Source organism: Sitophilus oryzae, unplaced genomic scaffold, assembly GCF_002938485.1.
Source record: "Sitophilus oryzae breed Bouriz unplaced genomic scaffold, Soryzae_2.0 scaffold_172_pilon_pilon, whole genome shotgun sequence".
Taxonomy (NCBI): Eukaryota; Metazoa; Arthropoda; class Insecta; order Coleoptera; family Curculionidae; genus Sitophilus; species Sitophilus oryzae.
The window spans coordinates 8,895,029-8,912,670 of NW_022146424.1; the positions used below are offsets into that span (position 1 = coordinate 8,895,029).

General features: G+C 33.0%; 1 protein-coding gene across 1 annotated transcript in view; it reads left to right on the forward strand.

The window, feature by feature from the left end:
- The window catches only part of LOC115881462 (somatomedin-B and thrombospondin type-1 domain-containing protein), a 461,055-nt gene that overhangs the window by 305,158 nt on the left and 138,255 nt on the right, over window positions 1–17,642 (forward strand). The window contains exon 3 of the mRNA XM_030898943.1: window positions 12,145–12,268. Coding sequence (XP_030754803.1) covers window positions 12,145–12,268 — 124 coding nt within the window. The remainder of the gene's footprint in view (window positions 1–12,144; window positions 12,269–17,642) is intronic.

Genomic DNA, 17,642 nt, shown 5'->3' on the forward strand with positions numbered 1-17,642 from the left:
TATGTAAATTGGATAAAAATTGGCCCATATCGAAATTTAGTGTTCGTTTAGGTATTTATTTCTTGTTAAAAATAAATATCTCTTATAAAGGGTTGGTTGGCCATTCGGTTCGGCCATGGTACGTTAGGCATTTATGGAGAACCTGTAATGGTTGCCGCTTTATACTAATCTCTCTTTGTTATTTTTAATTGATTAATACTAATTATCTTTGTTATTTTAAGTGAAACACCTGGTATATTATTACTTTCATATCTCCACAATCTACATTCAATAATTCTTTCTCTTGGATAGACTTTATACAGGGTGTCCCAGAAATAAATGCAAGTATTTTAACTGGTAGTATAGTTCAACCCCAGAAACATGCCTATGAGGTTTTTTTCGCAAAAAGAAAATTTTGAAAATTCTTTTGACTTTTTTTTTAGTTTTTAATTAAAAAAACGTAATTACGTTTAAACGATAATATGGCAACATAGGTATTAGATTAAATTAACAAGAAACAAAATCCAGAAAAGATCCAGTGGTTCTCAAAATTTTAGAAAAACAATCATTTTTTTTGAAAATTTTCAAAGTAAAATAACTCCGTTATTTTGGACTTATTTGAAAAACGACAAAGAGAAAATATGTGTCTTTTATCGAGTTCTACCACCCCTTAAAATACTTGCACTTATTTCTGGGACACCCTGTATAAGTAATAAAAATTAAATAATAATCTATTTATGACACAAATAAATTAAAATGCTTTAATTCTATGCTTTACATTTTATGACTTTTTTATTTAATTTTATTTGAATATGTTTACAGTTATACAGGGTGTAAAAAATAGTGTATCTAACTTTGGGCGAAGTTTTGCGTACTTACGAAATACATGTAAGAAATTGATACCATCTATTGGTCCCTCGGTAATCATAAACACTCTTGGAAAATGAGTTTTTGTATTTGGAATCTTCACACTAATAAATGACTGACAATCTTTAATGGCATCTACGGTCAAAAATGTGATTTCTTCCCTCATACATGCTCCAAATACTCCAACGATTAACACAAATTTCGCTAACAGGAATTCTTTGTCATCGGCTTCTTTCATAAAGCGTTCTATTTCCAGTTTTGTAAATACTTTTGATTTATTTGCCTGATATCCGGAAGCTTTTCTTTTTAAAAATGCAATAAGATTTGTGAATTTGCTAATATCTACGTTTCTGTTCAGGTAAACTGACTCACTCAGGTAAACTGATTATCACTCATTTTGTCACAAAACTTTGTAGGAAATACGGCCACGTTTGAACCTGACAGAACTTTGTAATTAAACAATGCATAAACAATGCCTTAGAAATCGATTACCAGAACATTTTAAAACACTTTTAAAACATGTTAAAATCTATACTAGTATCACAGATAACACATTGTTATCTGTGCTAATATTATAAAATCCTTAAGTGACTGACATACTGATTAATCACGATCCTGCTCAAACCACTCAACGTAAGAAGCTCAATTTTGGCATACAGGTTGATTCTAGGGTGTAGAGGTTCGATAAGAAGGGATTTTTTGAAATTCCAGTTCCAAGGGGGTGAAACCACCCCTCAAATATTACAATATTTTTTATTTAAAAAACGGTCAAGTTTCCGAAAAAACGCTTAAACACGTATATTTCATTTTGTTTTTTACATATTTTAAGATTTTTTAAAAATGTATACAGGGTGTTTCAAAAAATCTGGTCATTGATTAATCACGATCCTGCTTAAAGCGCTTGACGTAAATAGCTTATTTTTGGAAAACGGTTTGACTTTAGGGCGCAAGAGAGCTTTAGGGGCTCGATAAAAAGGGATTTTTCGAAACTCGAATTCTAAGGGGGTGAAACCACCCCTCAAATATTAGAATATTTTTTATTTAAAAACCGGTGAGTTTTTCGGAAAAAAACTCTTAAACCCGTATATTTTATTTTGTTGTTTTACATATTTTTAGATTTTTTAAAAAATTATACACTATGTTTCATAAAATATGAGTAATCACGGTTCTGCTTAAACTGCTTGACGTTTAAAGCTGATTTTTGGCAAACGGATTGACTGTCGGCTGTAGAGGTTCGATAAGGAGGGGTTTCTCGAATTTCAAATTTCAAGAGGGTGAAAACGCCCCTCAAATATTACAATATTTGTTATTTAAAAAACGGTTAGTCTTTCTTTCGGGAAACAGTCGGTTAGTCTTTCGCTTGGACACGCATAATTTATTTTGTTTTTTACATATTTTGAAATTTTTAAAAAATTATACAAGGTGTTCCAAAAAGTTGGGTAATTTATTAACCACGATTCTGCTCAAACTGTTTGACGTAAAAAGCTTATTTTTTGCAAACGGATTTTTCAGTTCAAGTCAAATTCCAACGAGATAAAACTACCCTTCAAATATTACCAAGTTATATAATAATATCGCCATATTGTTTTTTCTCATGCTGACATAAATGTGAGAAAATTTTATCTAGTTTGTATGTTAATAGAAATTCTTGCTTTGCTTTATCAGCACCATTACAAATGATTAATTCGAGGCGAACGAAGTCGCGGGTATACACGCTAGTAAATAATAATAATAGCATGAAAATCTCAAATTCTCCGCTTTCACAAAAAATTTTGTATGAAATTCGTTGCGAAAAGAGTGTTTTAAGCACTCGACGCATTGTTAAATTTTGCATCCCGTGCTTAAAACACATTCATTTTGCAACTTGTTACATAAATAGCTATTGTTTAATTTTAAAAACATTGTTTAATTTTAAAAACGTTTTCCCTGAAAATTGGTACTCTTTCACACATTTTAATGCCAAAGCGAATGGCGATTGCGGAAAATTCCTGTATTCATGTAACAGTCCTGAAAGGGTACTTTCCATTAGAGTAGAGTGATGCTACTTCTTTTATTCTTATCGTCGTCTAAGTCCGTACGTCGCGTACGACGTATAGTGGCTCTGGTTCTGGCTCTAAGGACCTGACGGCCGCACGCACCGCCCGTCTCCAATTTTATCTGTTTTCAGTTCTTCGAACGGCACCCTCCAGGTTGGTATTCATAAGTTTCTCAACCATGTCCACCCACCTGGTTGGCGATCTTCCTCGGCGACGGGATCCTGCAGGTCTTCCCTGCACTACAAGTCTCTCCATATGCCCGCTCCTGTTGACGTGACCGAAGAAGGAAAGGATGCGTTTATAAACAGTGCTGGAAAGTCTTTGTGGTAATTGGATTGCATTAAGGACCGACACATTGGTGCGATGTGCTGTGCATGGTATTCGCAACATCCTCCTCCAGCACCGCATCTCGAAAGCGTCAATGCGTCGTCTGTCGGCTGCCAACAATGTCCATGTCTCAGAAGCATAAAGCATAACCGGAAAGACAAGACTATTTACAAGATTGATTTTTGTCGATTGTGTTATGTGACTATTCGACCACACTTTCGTGAGCTGCGTCATAGCGTTACTGCCCAATTGAATTCTGCGGCGTATTTTTCCATTTCGCAACTACCGGCATTAGATATAAGTGCACCTAAATAAATAAATTGTTGCACAACTTCGCAGCGATCTATGTTTGTGATGTCTGGGCAGTTGTTGTTTTCGTGATCTACGATCATCACCTTAGTCTTTCTGTAATTGATGCGAAGGCCGAACTCTCTACTGGTAGTTTCCAATCTTGTTAGAATTGTCCTCAGTTCCAGCTGGTTGGCGGTTACCGTGTAATCAGCTTTATTCTTATACATACAGTAATTTCAGTAAAACGAAAATTAAAGCTAGGACTTTTTAATGTAAAAAAGGTGCACTTCGTTTGGAAAATATCTTGAAAGCCATTTACCTTTTCGAACTAAACGAAGACCACCTTTTTTACGTAAAAAAGTTATAGTTTTTTATATCATTAATTTGTTGAACTGATTGTATCTATAAGGATAAAAGAAGACGCACCCGGTATACAGGGTGAGTCTTAAATAAGTGCAAATATTTTCAGGGTTGGTAGATCTCGATAAAAGAAACATATTTCCTCTTTGCATTTTTTTAAATACGAGGATGGTCTGAAAAGTTTCCGACCTCAACGTGAAGATGGCAACACTCGTAGATAAAAGCTAGTGAATTTTCATTGTTCATCTGTTGACAGTTATTCACCAAAGTTTCAGCCATTTTGGTTGCGCAGTTGTTATGTAAAAATCGTTTGAGTGAGTCATTAAATATCTGGTTTTGAAAGGCAATACGCCTACACAAAATGAGTTGGATTCTGTGTATGGGGACTCTGCACCATCATTTACCACAGTGAAATTTTGGCCAGCTGAATTTAAACGTGGCCGTAAGAGCTTGGGAGACGATGAACGTTCGGGACGTCCAAAAACTGCAACTACCGACGATAACATCGTCAAAGTTCACCAAATAGTGCTAGACGACCGTCAAATTAAAGTGAGAGAGATAGCAGAGGTTATGAACATATCAAAAAAACGTGTTTGTCCCATATTAAATCAAGATTTAGGCATGAGAAAGCTGTCCGCGCTTTGGGTGCCGCGTATGCTCACGTTAGACCAAAGGCGTGTTCCTATGAACATTTCCAACGCTATGTTAGCGCAGTTTAGGCGCAATAAATCGAGTTTTGGCATCGATTAATTACTGTAGATAAAACTTGGATACACCACTATACACCAGAAACAAAAATACAGTCCAAACAGTGGACGGCAAAGGGAGAACAGGCTCCAAAAAAAGCAAAAACTGTTATTTCGGCTGGGAAAGTGATGGCGACTCTTTTTTGGGATAGTCATGGAGTTATTTTAATTGATTATCTTCAAAAAGGAATAACCAACACAGGAGCATAGTACGCATCATTACTTGACAAGCTAAAAGCAGAACTTACGGAAAAACGGCCACATTTACAGAAAAATAAAATCCTGTTTCAACAAGATAACGCACCGTCTCACACCTCAGCGGTTGCCATGGCGAAAATCCACGAATTTCGGTTTGAACTGCTTGACCATCCGCCTTACTCACCAGATCTAGCCCCTAGCGACTTCTTTTTGTTCCCTTATTTAAAAATTGCGCTCGGAGGACAGAGATTTTCGTCAAATGAAGAGGCAATCACCTTCGTGAACCACTATTTTGCAGAGAAAAACGCCGAGTACTATTTGGACGGGTTACAGAGATGGGAGCATCGCTGGGAAAAGTGTGTAAAGTTACAAGGGGACTATGTTGAATAATAAACTAAAATATTCAGAAAAAATGTCTTGTATCTTTGTTAGGTCGGAAACGTTTCAGACCACCCTCGTAAATCCAAAATAAATGAGTTATTTTACTTGGAAAATTCCCGAATTTTTTTTTTGCTTAATTTTAGGAACCACTGGATCTTTTCTGGGTTTTCTTTCTTGTAAATTTAATCTACTACCTATATTGTCGTATTATCAAGAAATTATGTTTTTTTAACCAAAAACTAAAAAAAATTCCAAAAATTTTTTCAAAAAATTCGGAATTTAGAAAAAAATAATTTTCACGGCAAAAACCTCAAAATCATGTTTCTAGTGTCGAAATACACTACCCCTAAAAATATTTGCACTATTTAAGTGTATAAGTAAAAAATACTCCATTATTCCTTTTTAATTTCAATTTAACTTTTCTCTTAAGTTATAATTAATTAGCTCTTGTTTAACATTTTAGGAGTGTTTTATTTTACCTAAAAGTTCAGCCCTACACATCATTCTCACACTTCAAATACATTCAGGGTCTATATATCGCAAACAAGGCGTCAAAAATTATTTGAGTAGGATCGGTTGCCGTTCTATCTCCCTCGGTTGTTTGCGTGAAAATTTAATTATTGCTTTAGGTGGAAGGAACAGACCCGTGATGTTATTAATGGCGACTTTCCCTGCGTTAGGTAAATTTGGGGTCCTCTGAATGTGTTCAACGTGTGTTCCGCTTGATGTAATGTAATCCGAAGTGATATACCGAGGAAGATGCTGATAGAACGTTTAATAATAATCAATTTACTTCTTCATATAAGATAAATATACAAAAATTCACAGATTTTGCAATATTCGCAACCATTATAGGCATATTGAAAATACCAGACACAAGTCGGTGGTTGTCGGCAATCACCTGTTTTTTACATTTTATATTAACTTGTGACGACATTTGGAAGAACTCAATAGAAATATAAAAGAACTAAACCCTGTTTGGAAAGCAATTTGACATTCGTGATGTCAGCACTCCGGCTGTCTAACGTATACTTAATCTACTTTGCTAATCTCCATTCGCAAATATATTCCAGATACGTATAGTGAACAAGTGAACCATTCGCAACGTTAAATATTTTGATATTTGATTTTTATCGTGATGGCTTTTTATAAAAATAAAGAATTTAGTGAGGAAAATATTAATGATGGAGATGAACGTATGCGAATTCATGAATGGTCACTATCACGGTCACGACACTATAGAAATGTGAGGTATGTATATGCATAGAATTAATAGGCATTAATTTGCAATAGCACCTCGAACTCATAGTTTCGTTATGGAACCAGATTAAATTAATCAGAATGACTATTATATATTAGTATCGTAAAAGCCCGAATATTGGTTAAACGTAGGGTTATCCACGTATTTCCCACGTCACCCCTGATTTTGTTGAAATTTCGCCGTATTGTGAACTTTGATAAGTTAACACTAATTAAATGATAATTATTATTTACAACAATATTCAAACAATAAAAACTTATCCCAATAAATATTTAGCAACGCCTTAGATTCATTTGTTTTTACGCCTGTTGGCGGTGGAAACCATGCAAGCTTTTTCTTTGTCCTAAGTTGTTAATTAAAAAAAATAATCATATAAAAAAACATAGGTCCTAGCAGATCCGATGAGACCCGAGTTATTATATGTTTTGGAACTTAGTGATTTAATTAATTATTTCCTTTACTGCATCGACTGTGCGCATTATTCTACGCGCCAAGAAAATATACATATTGCATTAGCCTAAACTTATTTTTATGTTATTCCGCTCTTTCACGTATAATTTGCCCCTTGTTTCTCATACGGAAAGAGTTAGATTAAAATAGCCCAACTCTACCTAACAACCCATACCTTGACGCATATTTTTTTTTATATTAATATTGGCTTTTTTATCCGCCGGCCCAGACTAAACATCCATATCCATAAAATAGTTGGCCCACACACTGATAAAACCTCATTTCGGCAAACTTTGTTTCAGCCTTGGAACGTACTTGCTCTATTCGATGATCAACGCCGGCTAAACTATCGACTTACGTGTTGACAAGTTGATTAGGCAGGTTATTGAACTCGAAGTTCGAACCGTACCATGTCGCATCTAGCATTGCGTTTTTTCAAAGACGGGTCCCATGTACATGCGGCTAGAAGTATTTTCAATACTAAAAGAGTTTGTATACCATAAATATGCTCTGTTTTATGATTCAGTAAAGATTTCGGCAGACGATGACAGAATAAAGGCAGATGACGTCCATACCAATGCATTTATTTCGCTAGAAAGGGTTTCTAATATTTTTAATATAAAAAGTTAATAATAATATAAATATACATCATATATAAAGTTAATTATTGTGGATGGGTTTATACAGGATGTCCCAATATTTCGTGGACATAGAACAACTGCGTATTTTTGGAATTAAAATAAGCACATTGGACACAATACTCTACCTCTATACAAAAGTGCTTCGTTTGTCCACTAGAGGGTATCAAACTTTAAATAAACACATTTTTTCAGATTTTTTTAAGAATCGTTATTCCAATTCGAATGAAATTTTGGGTGTCTATGTTTTGCTAAGTGCTCAACATTTGACTTTCACAAAAATCAAGAAAAAGTACAGGAAGGGTCAAGACTACCCCCACCCCTACATAAATTTTAGTATAAATATTTTTCGACTCCACCGAAGGCCAAATTTCTTTTCGTAAAATAGTCCCTCTAGTATTTACTACATTTTTGTCACTTGTAAAAAAACGCCCCTAATAGCTAGTTAAAAGTTCGATTTGTGCAAATGAAAACTACGTATTTATAAAATAAAGCAGAGAATTTTTAATATACGTATAGACTATGGTTAATACATATAAACAAAGAGCTAAATCTAAAATTCAAGGCACAATTGTTGGATGGAACTTGTTTTATGAATATATTCATCGTACTTTCGACTGGTTTAAGATTTCTCTGGAGAATAAAAGAAACTAGTTAGATAAAACAAAGTTTTAAGGAAAGTTTTACGGTGTTGACACTATACACCTGCAAAGACATTTCGAACGGCTGTTTCAAGTTTTTATTACAAAAAGTCTTATAGAGCAAAGTTTGATAAAAGTTGGTTCTATACTTTAGTATACAATTACAATACATTTTTATTGGTTATTTTTTTATACATATTAATAAATAATACATTGTTAATATTTTTATTGAATGTTCCATTCCAAAATTGGGAATATTTTCATAAAATTTCGGTTATAAACTTGGTGCATTTCAGTTGATTTAAACATTCCGTCCGCAGCGCTCGATCGTCAAAAATCAAAAGTTTTGACTGTGTATTTCATGCAGTTCCGATTTTGATAGCATTGAAATAATATTAAAATCGTGGCTTTGTCATATTATTTAAATATTTTAGTTTTTAATAGTGCATTTATTGAAACTATAAGTACGAGGTTTGTGTGATATAACGCTGTTTCGGGTAGTAAAAATTATGTGTAAAAGAATCTGAACTGGGTGTCGCTTTGTGTTGTGACAATTTCAAATGTTAATAAAATTGTCGAAAAAATGTTAGTATGTAAAGGAGGACATAATTACGTGATTTTTGGGTGCAATAACATTCAATTACTCAACTCTCCCGGGTATTCAACCACCACCACCTCCACACAAGGCCATTCAACCTTTTCCAATATGGCGGAGATAGAAGTGCTTTATTTGGCGCGTATTTTAAACTAATAGACATTTTTTACACAAATGTCGTGTTAGATTACGTAATATTTTACTAATTTTTTAATATACAGGGACTCTAAAGTTCTCCACATAAGTATGGAATTTTTTGAATTATTACTTTTATGAAAACATCAGTTAGTTACTTATAAAAAGGTCTGCTTTCTCAGAAAATAGGTAGTGTTAAAATATTCAAACTTGAGGTAGCATATAAGGTGTTCAAAATTATCGGAAAAAGAAATAACCAGAAATATATGACAGATATAGAACTGAACATATGAAAATAGCAATATAAACTAAATATTCAATTGCAAACACTTACCTACCATAGTTTAAAATTTACTGAACGTTTGATAAAAATATACTATTATAGACAGTATAGGAAGTTACTTGTCTTAGTAAAAGCTTTGGTAAATGCTCTTGGAATTTACACTGGCTCTTGGAGCTTACACTGGCTATACTGGCTTGGATAAAAAAATATGGAATATTTTTTTCTATGTTTTGCAGCATTACACAAATGGGAGTAAAATTAGACTATAATAGGTGAGGATAACTAACAAATATAATATGTGTTTCAAGATTTTATATAGAAAAAAAAACTAAATACCTTTTTAGGGGTTTGTAAGTAGAACTTACGCTTAGCTTAGTTTTCTTTACTCTTTCTCTTTACATAGGGCATTGTCTTTGTGGTAAAAACGTCATTCTTTTTTTTGCATAGTTCTTCAATAAAACATTAGATATTCTGAACAAGATGGATTTAATAGTTTGATGTTTGATGGCCTTATTGAGGCATATTTAATGCACTTGAGTGAAATTATTTCTTTTAATAGCTGTCAACCATTTTTTATGAAGCTCGTCATTTTTGTAATGATTCAACTCTCCCAATATTTTATCTACGTCAGTGAGTTAAGAGTTTCTTAACTCACGCATTTTCATTACTGCACTTCTTGATTAGATGACTACAAAAGAGAAAAATATATTTTGTAAAACAAAATAAATGTTTTACAAAATATATTTTTCTAAATAAATAAGTACCTACTAAATACAAATAAACTGTTCTATTGATAATAATTATAAAAACATGAAAACATATTTATTATATTATTAAACTGACATAAAGTGTCAAATTCAACGAGCCCCCGTAACCATAGTTTCTCGCTATATCATTACCTACAATGTATTTTTATTTTTTTATTTTAGTTAAAAATATTTTTAAAATTCCTTGTGTGTTTTTATAGTTAGACGTAGATAAAATAAAATATTGTACAATACACGCAAGTTAACTCCATTAAGATACTTGTGTGCAACTTTCACACGCATCTTAATGATGCTGTTAACTCACTTGTATCGTAAATATCTATTGTGCTTCACAACTTCTAACACCGATTTGATCAAAAGCAAAAATGGATTCAAGCAGCTCGTCGAAACAAGTGAGTAAACAAAGTGCTCATTACATTATCAAAAAATTAATTAGGCATATACTATGATAGGATACAAAAAACATAATTTGCAATATTAATGGTATACTTGTTTTAATCAACTAGTGCTTAATTTTTTATGAACATCTTCTTAAAGTATAATTATGTACCTTTAAAAACATTCATTATTACCCAAAATGGCACCAGTTATGTCTTCGCTAGCAAAATCGGTGCGTAAAACTATGCTGCTACCGTAATTGAACTCATTTCTATTGCCTTCAATAACAAATTATAATACAAGTTAGACCTTCTGAAGATATCAAAATATTTACTTTTTTATTTTTGTTTTTAGAATTTTTACAAATTATACTTCAGAATGTTGGAATAATTATATACCTAATAATTATATACCTAATAATTATATACCTCGCTAGTTAAACCCTTGTTATACCCGTGTATTTGTATACTAAGGGCTGGCAAAGGTTAGTCTTGGGTCGAGATTTCCGTATGTAAGAAGAATACAATACGTTTATAATGTACTGAACAAAGAGAGGACAGTAAACACACGTTGCCAAACGTATAAAATAAACCGAGAAACTGTGCACATCGCTAAGAGACGTGGAAGAGGATATAGCAGATTTGTCGCAGTTGACCGGTCGACCCAGTCAATACCGCTGTCAGTACTTAAAGTTCTAGGGAAAGGTGTACGTCATGCGTTCAGCTTCACGATTTAATTACGTCTCGTGATACTTGATTTGTTTATTTATTAACGAGTCGTTGTAGTTTTCCCTATAGCTTGAATTTTTTTAAGTGCAAGCTAGAAACACTTGCATTTTTGGTAAAAATAAGTGGAATTGAGTGGGTGTTCGATAGTGGTCGCGCTATTAGAACTCTGAATTCAAAAATCGATATCTCGAAATCTATTAGAAATAATAGATTGTGGTTTTTGTTTGTTAATATTTCTGCTGTATTTTCTTTGTAGACAGTATGTGAAAATCTTTATCAATAAAAAAATTACACGATTGCTGAAAATTGCTATGCTCTAAAAGTAAATGGATGGATTGTTTACAATTTTTGAATGGAAAAAACAACCTTATCGAATTTTTCTTATGTAAACATATTGTAAAATATCCGATCCTGAAAATAAAAAAAAGTTTCAATATCTAAAGTGGTTCTTGAGTTATGGCCTGTAGGCCTGTTATGTTTTAAAAAGTTGAGTTTTTAAATTATCGCGATTACTGACGTTTTCCCGTTATAAGAAAATGACACCCTAACGATATCCTTATAATTCCATTTCAGATGCTTAGAAACATGTCTAATGACTTTATCTAGTTATCTCTTGAAAAAAAATTCTTTTAAAAATAAGCGGTTTGCGATCGTGATTTTACTTTACTTGATAGGGAAAGGCGTATCGGCAACGCCGCAACAGCACACCGTCGCGCGTCGCATTTCTCTCACTCCGACTTAATAAGATCCCTAAGCGATTTACTTCCACACATATAAATGCCGACCCAAAAGTAACAGTTGCCAGCACGGTATACCGGTTGTTTACGATTTTCTCCTATGTTGGCAGCACCGGCGGAGAATGCACCAACCTATAGGCTGTGTATGTAAGATTTAACATAATAGAAAATCATCAAAAAAACTCAAATCTTACTAAGAGTTCTTCGTTGTTAAGATTGTGCAAATTTAAAATCAGTTTCAATGGATTAATTAAATAATTACACACTGTTTTTTTAATTATTGATAATTCGATTAGCTTAAGACTAAGTTTCATCTTTATAATCATAATAATATTCTTTTTTTCAGAAATTGCCATGCTACTTCCAGGATCCTTGTCACAGAGCCGAATTGCTAACACCACAAGTGACATTAGGAAAAACTTAAGAGTCAGAGATCCGTCTGAAAATCCACAATATGATCCAAAGAAAACGTAAGTTCTTTTAATTGCATTATTTTATAATTTCTCAGATTGATATTGTTTTTAAAACTTATGCAACTGCTTATATTAAAAACACTACTTGTTATACAGACATCGTTTTTAAAAAGTATTACAACGTAGAATTAAGGAGTTATATCAAAATAAAAAAAAATAGTAATATATTATAATAATATGTTTAACCATATATTGAATACAATTACATCCATTTTTAGGGATGTGTAATGTGATTTTATTTCTAAATTCGAAATGAACTGGAAAAAAGGATGTACTTATGCAAAAAATCAGTTTGCGCTACACTATCCTGTGATATAAAAATTAATAACTGATAACCACTGTTTATTTAATACTAGCTGACCCTTTCTGTCTATTTTTGAGTGTCTGCATGATATGTACTGCGCCTATTCTCGTATACATGACAGTATTTATAACCAGCCCATCAACTGACAATCATTTGCATGGAAATTTTACCTAAATACTCGCTTATCTTATAAAGGGTGAGTCTTAAATAAGTGCAAATATTTTTAGGAGTATTTCGACTCCAGAAACACGATTGTGAGGTTTTTTGGCGATAAAAAAATGGGAAAATTTGGAATCATTTTAAAAAATTGTAAATTTTTTAGTTTTTAATTAAAAATCATAATTTCTTGATAATATGGCAACATAGGTAGTAGATTAAATTTATAAGAAAGAAAACCATTTCCAGTGATTCTCACACAGATTCAGTGGCTCTCAAAATTTAAGCAAAAGATATTTTTTTAATTTCCTAAGTAAAATAATTCGGTTATTTTGGACTTATTTATTTGGAAATGGGTAAAGAAAAAATATGTTTCTTTTATCGATATTTTCCAGACCTGAAAATATTTGCATTTATTTAAGATGCATCCTGTATAATCAGTCGGGTTCTGAGCTCCATTGAAAAAGGGTTTAAAAGAAACGATCGAAAGTGGCTCTCGATCTGACTGCTGGCAGGTATATGAGTATACCTGCAGCAGATGAAAGGCCAGATATTAAAAAATATACAATACGGTGACAAGCTGGTACCAAATAAGCTGTGCTTATTATATATACCAGTTTTTTATATTTAATTTTTTTAATGTTTGACAAAAAATGGAAATATTTATTTTATATCTCCAAGAAATAAACCAATACCGCCCTCGTTTTAAAAGCCTGTTGTAAATTAAGTTAGCAAACAAAGCCTCGCGAAAAAAAAAACGAAGAGGAAATGGGAAATTTAAAGCCAATAGCCGGAGCTTCTCTGTTGCTGCCCGGACTTTTTTACGAACGAATTTTCATCGCTCGATTAACTTTGCCTACCTATAAAAGAAAATTAATTACCGTTACTTGTAAATAAAGAAAAACAAAAGTTTCCAAGTATAATCCTTTGAAAGTTCGTTCTCGCTTTAATTGTTTTTTGTACTATGAACATTTTTCCGAAGAGTTTATTAAGGGCTTATGAAAAGAATACTTTTATTTTTAAATAATGGAGCTTTTTGTAAAACTACTCTTTTTGAACTGCTATTAAGCTTATTAATAAAAAAATAGTTAGTTACTAGAAAACATACACAGGGAGATGCAAAATCGGCGATAATACCATTAAAATTATTAATTGAAATTCAGCAATGAGAAAATATAAAAGTGAAGACAATTGAAGACTTGAAGTAAATAATGTCCTAAGTGCCAAAAAATCGTTTGTCATGTTTTATTTGTAAAATATAAAAAAATCCATAATCAACAACATATACAGGGTGAGTCTTAAATACTTGCAAATACACACAGCTCCAGCCGTCGCGATTGCGTCGGTCGCCTACAATAGTTACTGAAACTGTACGTAGCGTCGGGCGACGCACAGTGCTTCGAACATATGGCTCTAGAGGACAAAAATCCAAAACTTCTCTTTTATTGTAGGCAATTTATTCAAACTAGGTTTATTTGACACAAATGATGAGTACCTTCATTGTACTAAATGACGATGTTCTTAGTCCCACGTTTATGAAAAAAAAAATCTTATAAATAATAAAAATGTTGGAGCTGTGTTCCATCTAAGCAAATAATAATTTATAGTATGAAAACGGTGTAAGTATTAAATAAATCCCTGTGATAAAAAAGAATTGAAATAACATTAGAACATGATTCCTACAATATAAGCCTAATATAAGATAAAAATGTTTTTCTTTAATGAAAAAGAAACATTAATGTTATATTTAATTAAAAACAAACTTAAAATACTATTATAAATTTACTTTAGGACAACAAAATGCATAGATCGTAACTTCTCTGATTCAGAAGAATCACTGCTGACAGAATCTTCCAAATTTATAGTATCCAAATCACAGGTAGATGAAGTATCCTCACATATAAGATATTTCTGTACATAATTTTCTAATATGTTACTTTTTCGCGTTGTTACTGTTCTTTTTGTTGGTATGAGGGGTTCGGATGTTAGTAGTTACCTCTTTAATAGACCATATCCATATATTATTTTTTCCTTTTCGTGGGTATGAGGTTTTATAATAAATTGAAAGATGGAAACTTTTATTATGCGACGTTTCGCACCAACATAGTGGACTTTTTCAGGCACAAGTGGTGCTAATTTGACTGGAAGGTTCATCAATATTTAATAAAGAACACATTTTTTGAAATACAAATAATTTTGAGTTCTTGTCCTTATGATCAAGCCAAGTATTAACCAGATCGGCATTGCTTATCAATTTTACTCCATCTGAAAAGTATTATAAAATAAAGTTTGTCGCAAGCAGACGCAGGTGAACTATACAAAAATTAAAAGTGTATGGATATGACAACAAAAATATTCAATAAATACGATATGTTTTGATATGTTTTTTTTAAATGCCTTTTTGAAGTTTGAAAACGTAAAATTTTTATACCCATTTAAGAATCATCTTAAAAAAAATAAAAAACTAAACAATCACAAGCGAGTATATAAACGCTCAACTTGTAGATTGTACTTTAGTTTATAATCATCTGCTGATGATGCTAACATGGTTAGCGAAACGCGCGTCCAGTGTAAAAGTAAAATTGTTTTGGTGTATTGTGGTGATTTAGTGTTTTTATTTTGCTGTTTAACACCAAAGGTTCCAACCCTCAACTGTAAAATATTTGCTAACAAAAAACGCTGTTTATGAAAAATAATATACAGGATGGTTGAACATTGCTATAAGTATAAAATTACATATTCAGATATTAGTAAATTTTAACTATTTTTTTCGATTTTTGTCCATGGGACGAAGCACTGTGCGACGGCGCCGGCGACGTGTTCGCTCCAGCCGTCGCGCTCCTAGAGTTTTAGTTCCCTGTCGCGGACAGAAGTAACTGCTGTAACTGGCTATCGACGCTCGACCTCGGAGGCGACTTACTTCGTTCCAGCAGTCGCTGCAGCGCTTTTAAGGTATGATTCCGAAGACGGCAATAGCGACAAGCGACCGCGACAGACGACAGCGGCACCTGTCGTTACTGAGTTGCGCCTCCACCGATCTTTTAGAATCAAATGGAGTAACGTCGGAATCCGACGACAGGTGTCGCGCGACAGTTTTTATTCAACGTGTCGTCTAAGCGACCGACGACGCTACCGGTATTTGTCCAGTACTGTCGTGTCGTCATTCATATGCAAACGCAGATTTTTGACAAAAAATGGATTTTACCGCTGAATAAATGTTTTTTTATGAGTAAGGAATAACTTCCTTCCCTAGGTCTGTTTTTAAACAGAGGTAAAATGGGGTTTCTTCTTTTCTTTGCAACAAGTAACAATAATATTTCGTCCTCTTCATCATCTTCCATCAGTAATTCAAGTAACACATTTTTTTCAATCACGTAATTAGACCTATTTATTAATTATTATAACTATTTCGCGAACACTGACAACTACATCGTAGATCTCGCTCATATTGTCGCCGACATCGACAATGATATGACGACAGCGATAAGCGACACTGTCGCCTGTCGTCTGTCACGGTCGCTTGTCGCTGTCGCCGTCTTCGGAATCATACCTTTAGGGTTTCGTTTTCGCCTGTAGTGATTGGGTCGGTTAATATTAGCGTTGGTACTCCCGTCGCTACGTTACTTTTGAAATAGCGATTTTTGGTATGTACTAAGCATGGTATAAAATAGCGTTGTTTGAAAGATGAAGCGTAAAAGCAAATAAAATAAAATGAAAATTTTATTTGCTTATACATTTATATAAGTTTTATTGTTTATATCTATTTTTAAAGTCTAATTATGGCTGGAAATGCCGAAACCGGTCACCAATAAAGGTTTTTTTTGACAGTGGTTTGTGAGACTAGGTAGGTAGTATAAAATAAAAGTATAGGTACCAATGCTCGAAGTACTACATCAGCGAGGACCGCGACACTTAGGAAGTTGGAACCTCGATTACAAAATCGCGGTATTTTGTCGCGGTATTTTTCTGCAACGGTCGCTATTATAATGCGACTCATGTGAACCGGTATTCCAATCACTACCACTGATGAAAATTTTAAGGTACCCGTTTTTGATGCCTTTGATGTTTTTGATAATAGAAAATACTTGTATCGAAATAACGAAATATAAATATAATATAATGAACAAATGACAACTATAAAATCTTTTGGCTTCAATTATTCCAGATCAATCTGTCACCCCCATTACAAGATTGACAAAAAAACTCTGAGCCGGCTCAGCTAGATTATGATATAAAATATAAGAAATAGAGTGGTCCATTTGATATAATAGAAAAAAATAGATAAAAAATTAAGGTCCCAAACTGGTTCTCCCAAATCAATATAAAGTTAGAGCTGACCTGCCCGTATAAAATAGCTTTCGACAGTTTGCGAAAAAAAAACTCTGCTACAAAACGAGAAAAAAAAACGAACGTAAACTTTGTTAGAAGAACAGGGAGACTATAAAAAATTATGATGCCGGAGAGAGAATCCAAGTTCTTCGGAGTCCAGCAACGTTGCCAAATATAAATTCTCCAATAGAAAGGTGTAAAAGCCAGAACCTATTTTATAATAGATTGACTCCTGAACAAAGATGGTAAATTGAAATATTAAAATAATAAATACTTTTGTAGTTGATTTAATATTGATATAATTTAAATTTTTAAGATATATGAGCCGTTATATAGAGTGAGTCTTAAGTAAGTGCAAATATTTTCTGGACTAGACTGGTAGATCTCGATAAAGGAAACATATTTCCTTTTTCCGTTTTTCAAATAAATCCAAAATAACCGAGAAAAAATAACACTTTAAAAATTTCCAAACAAATAATTTTTTGCTAGAATCTTGAGAACCTCTGGATCTTTTCTGGATTTACTTTCTTCTAAATTTAATCTGAACGTGAATGTTCCGAATTAGAACAGGTACAAAACCAA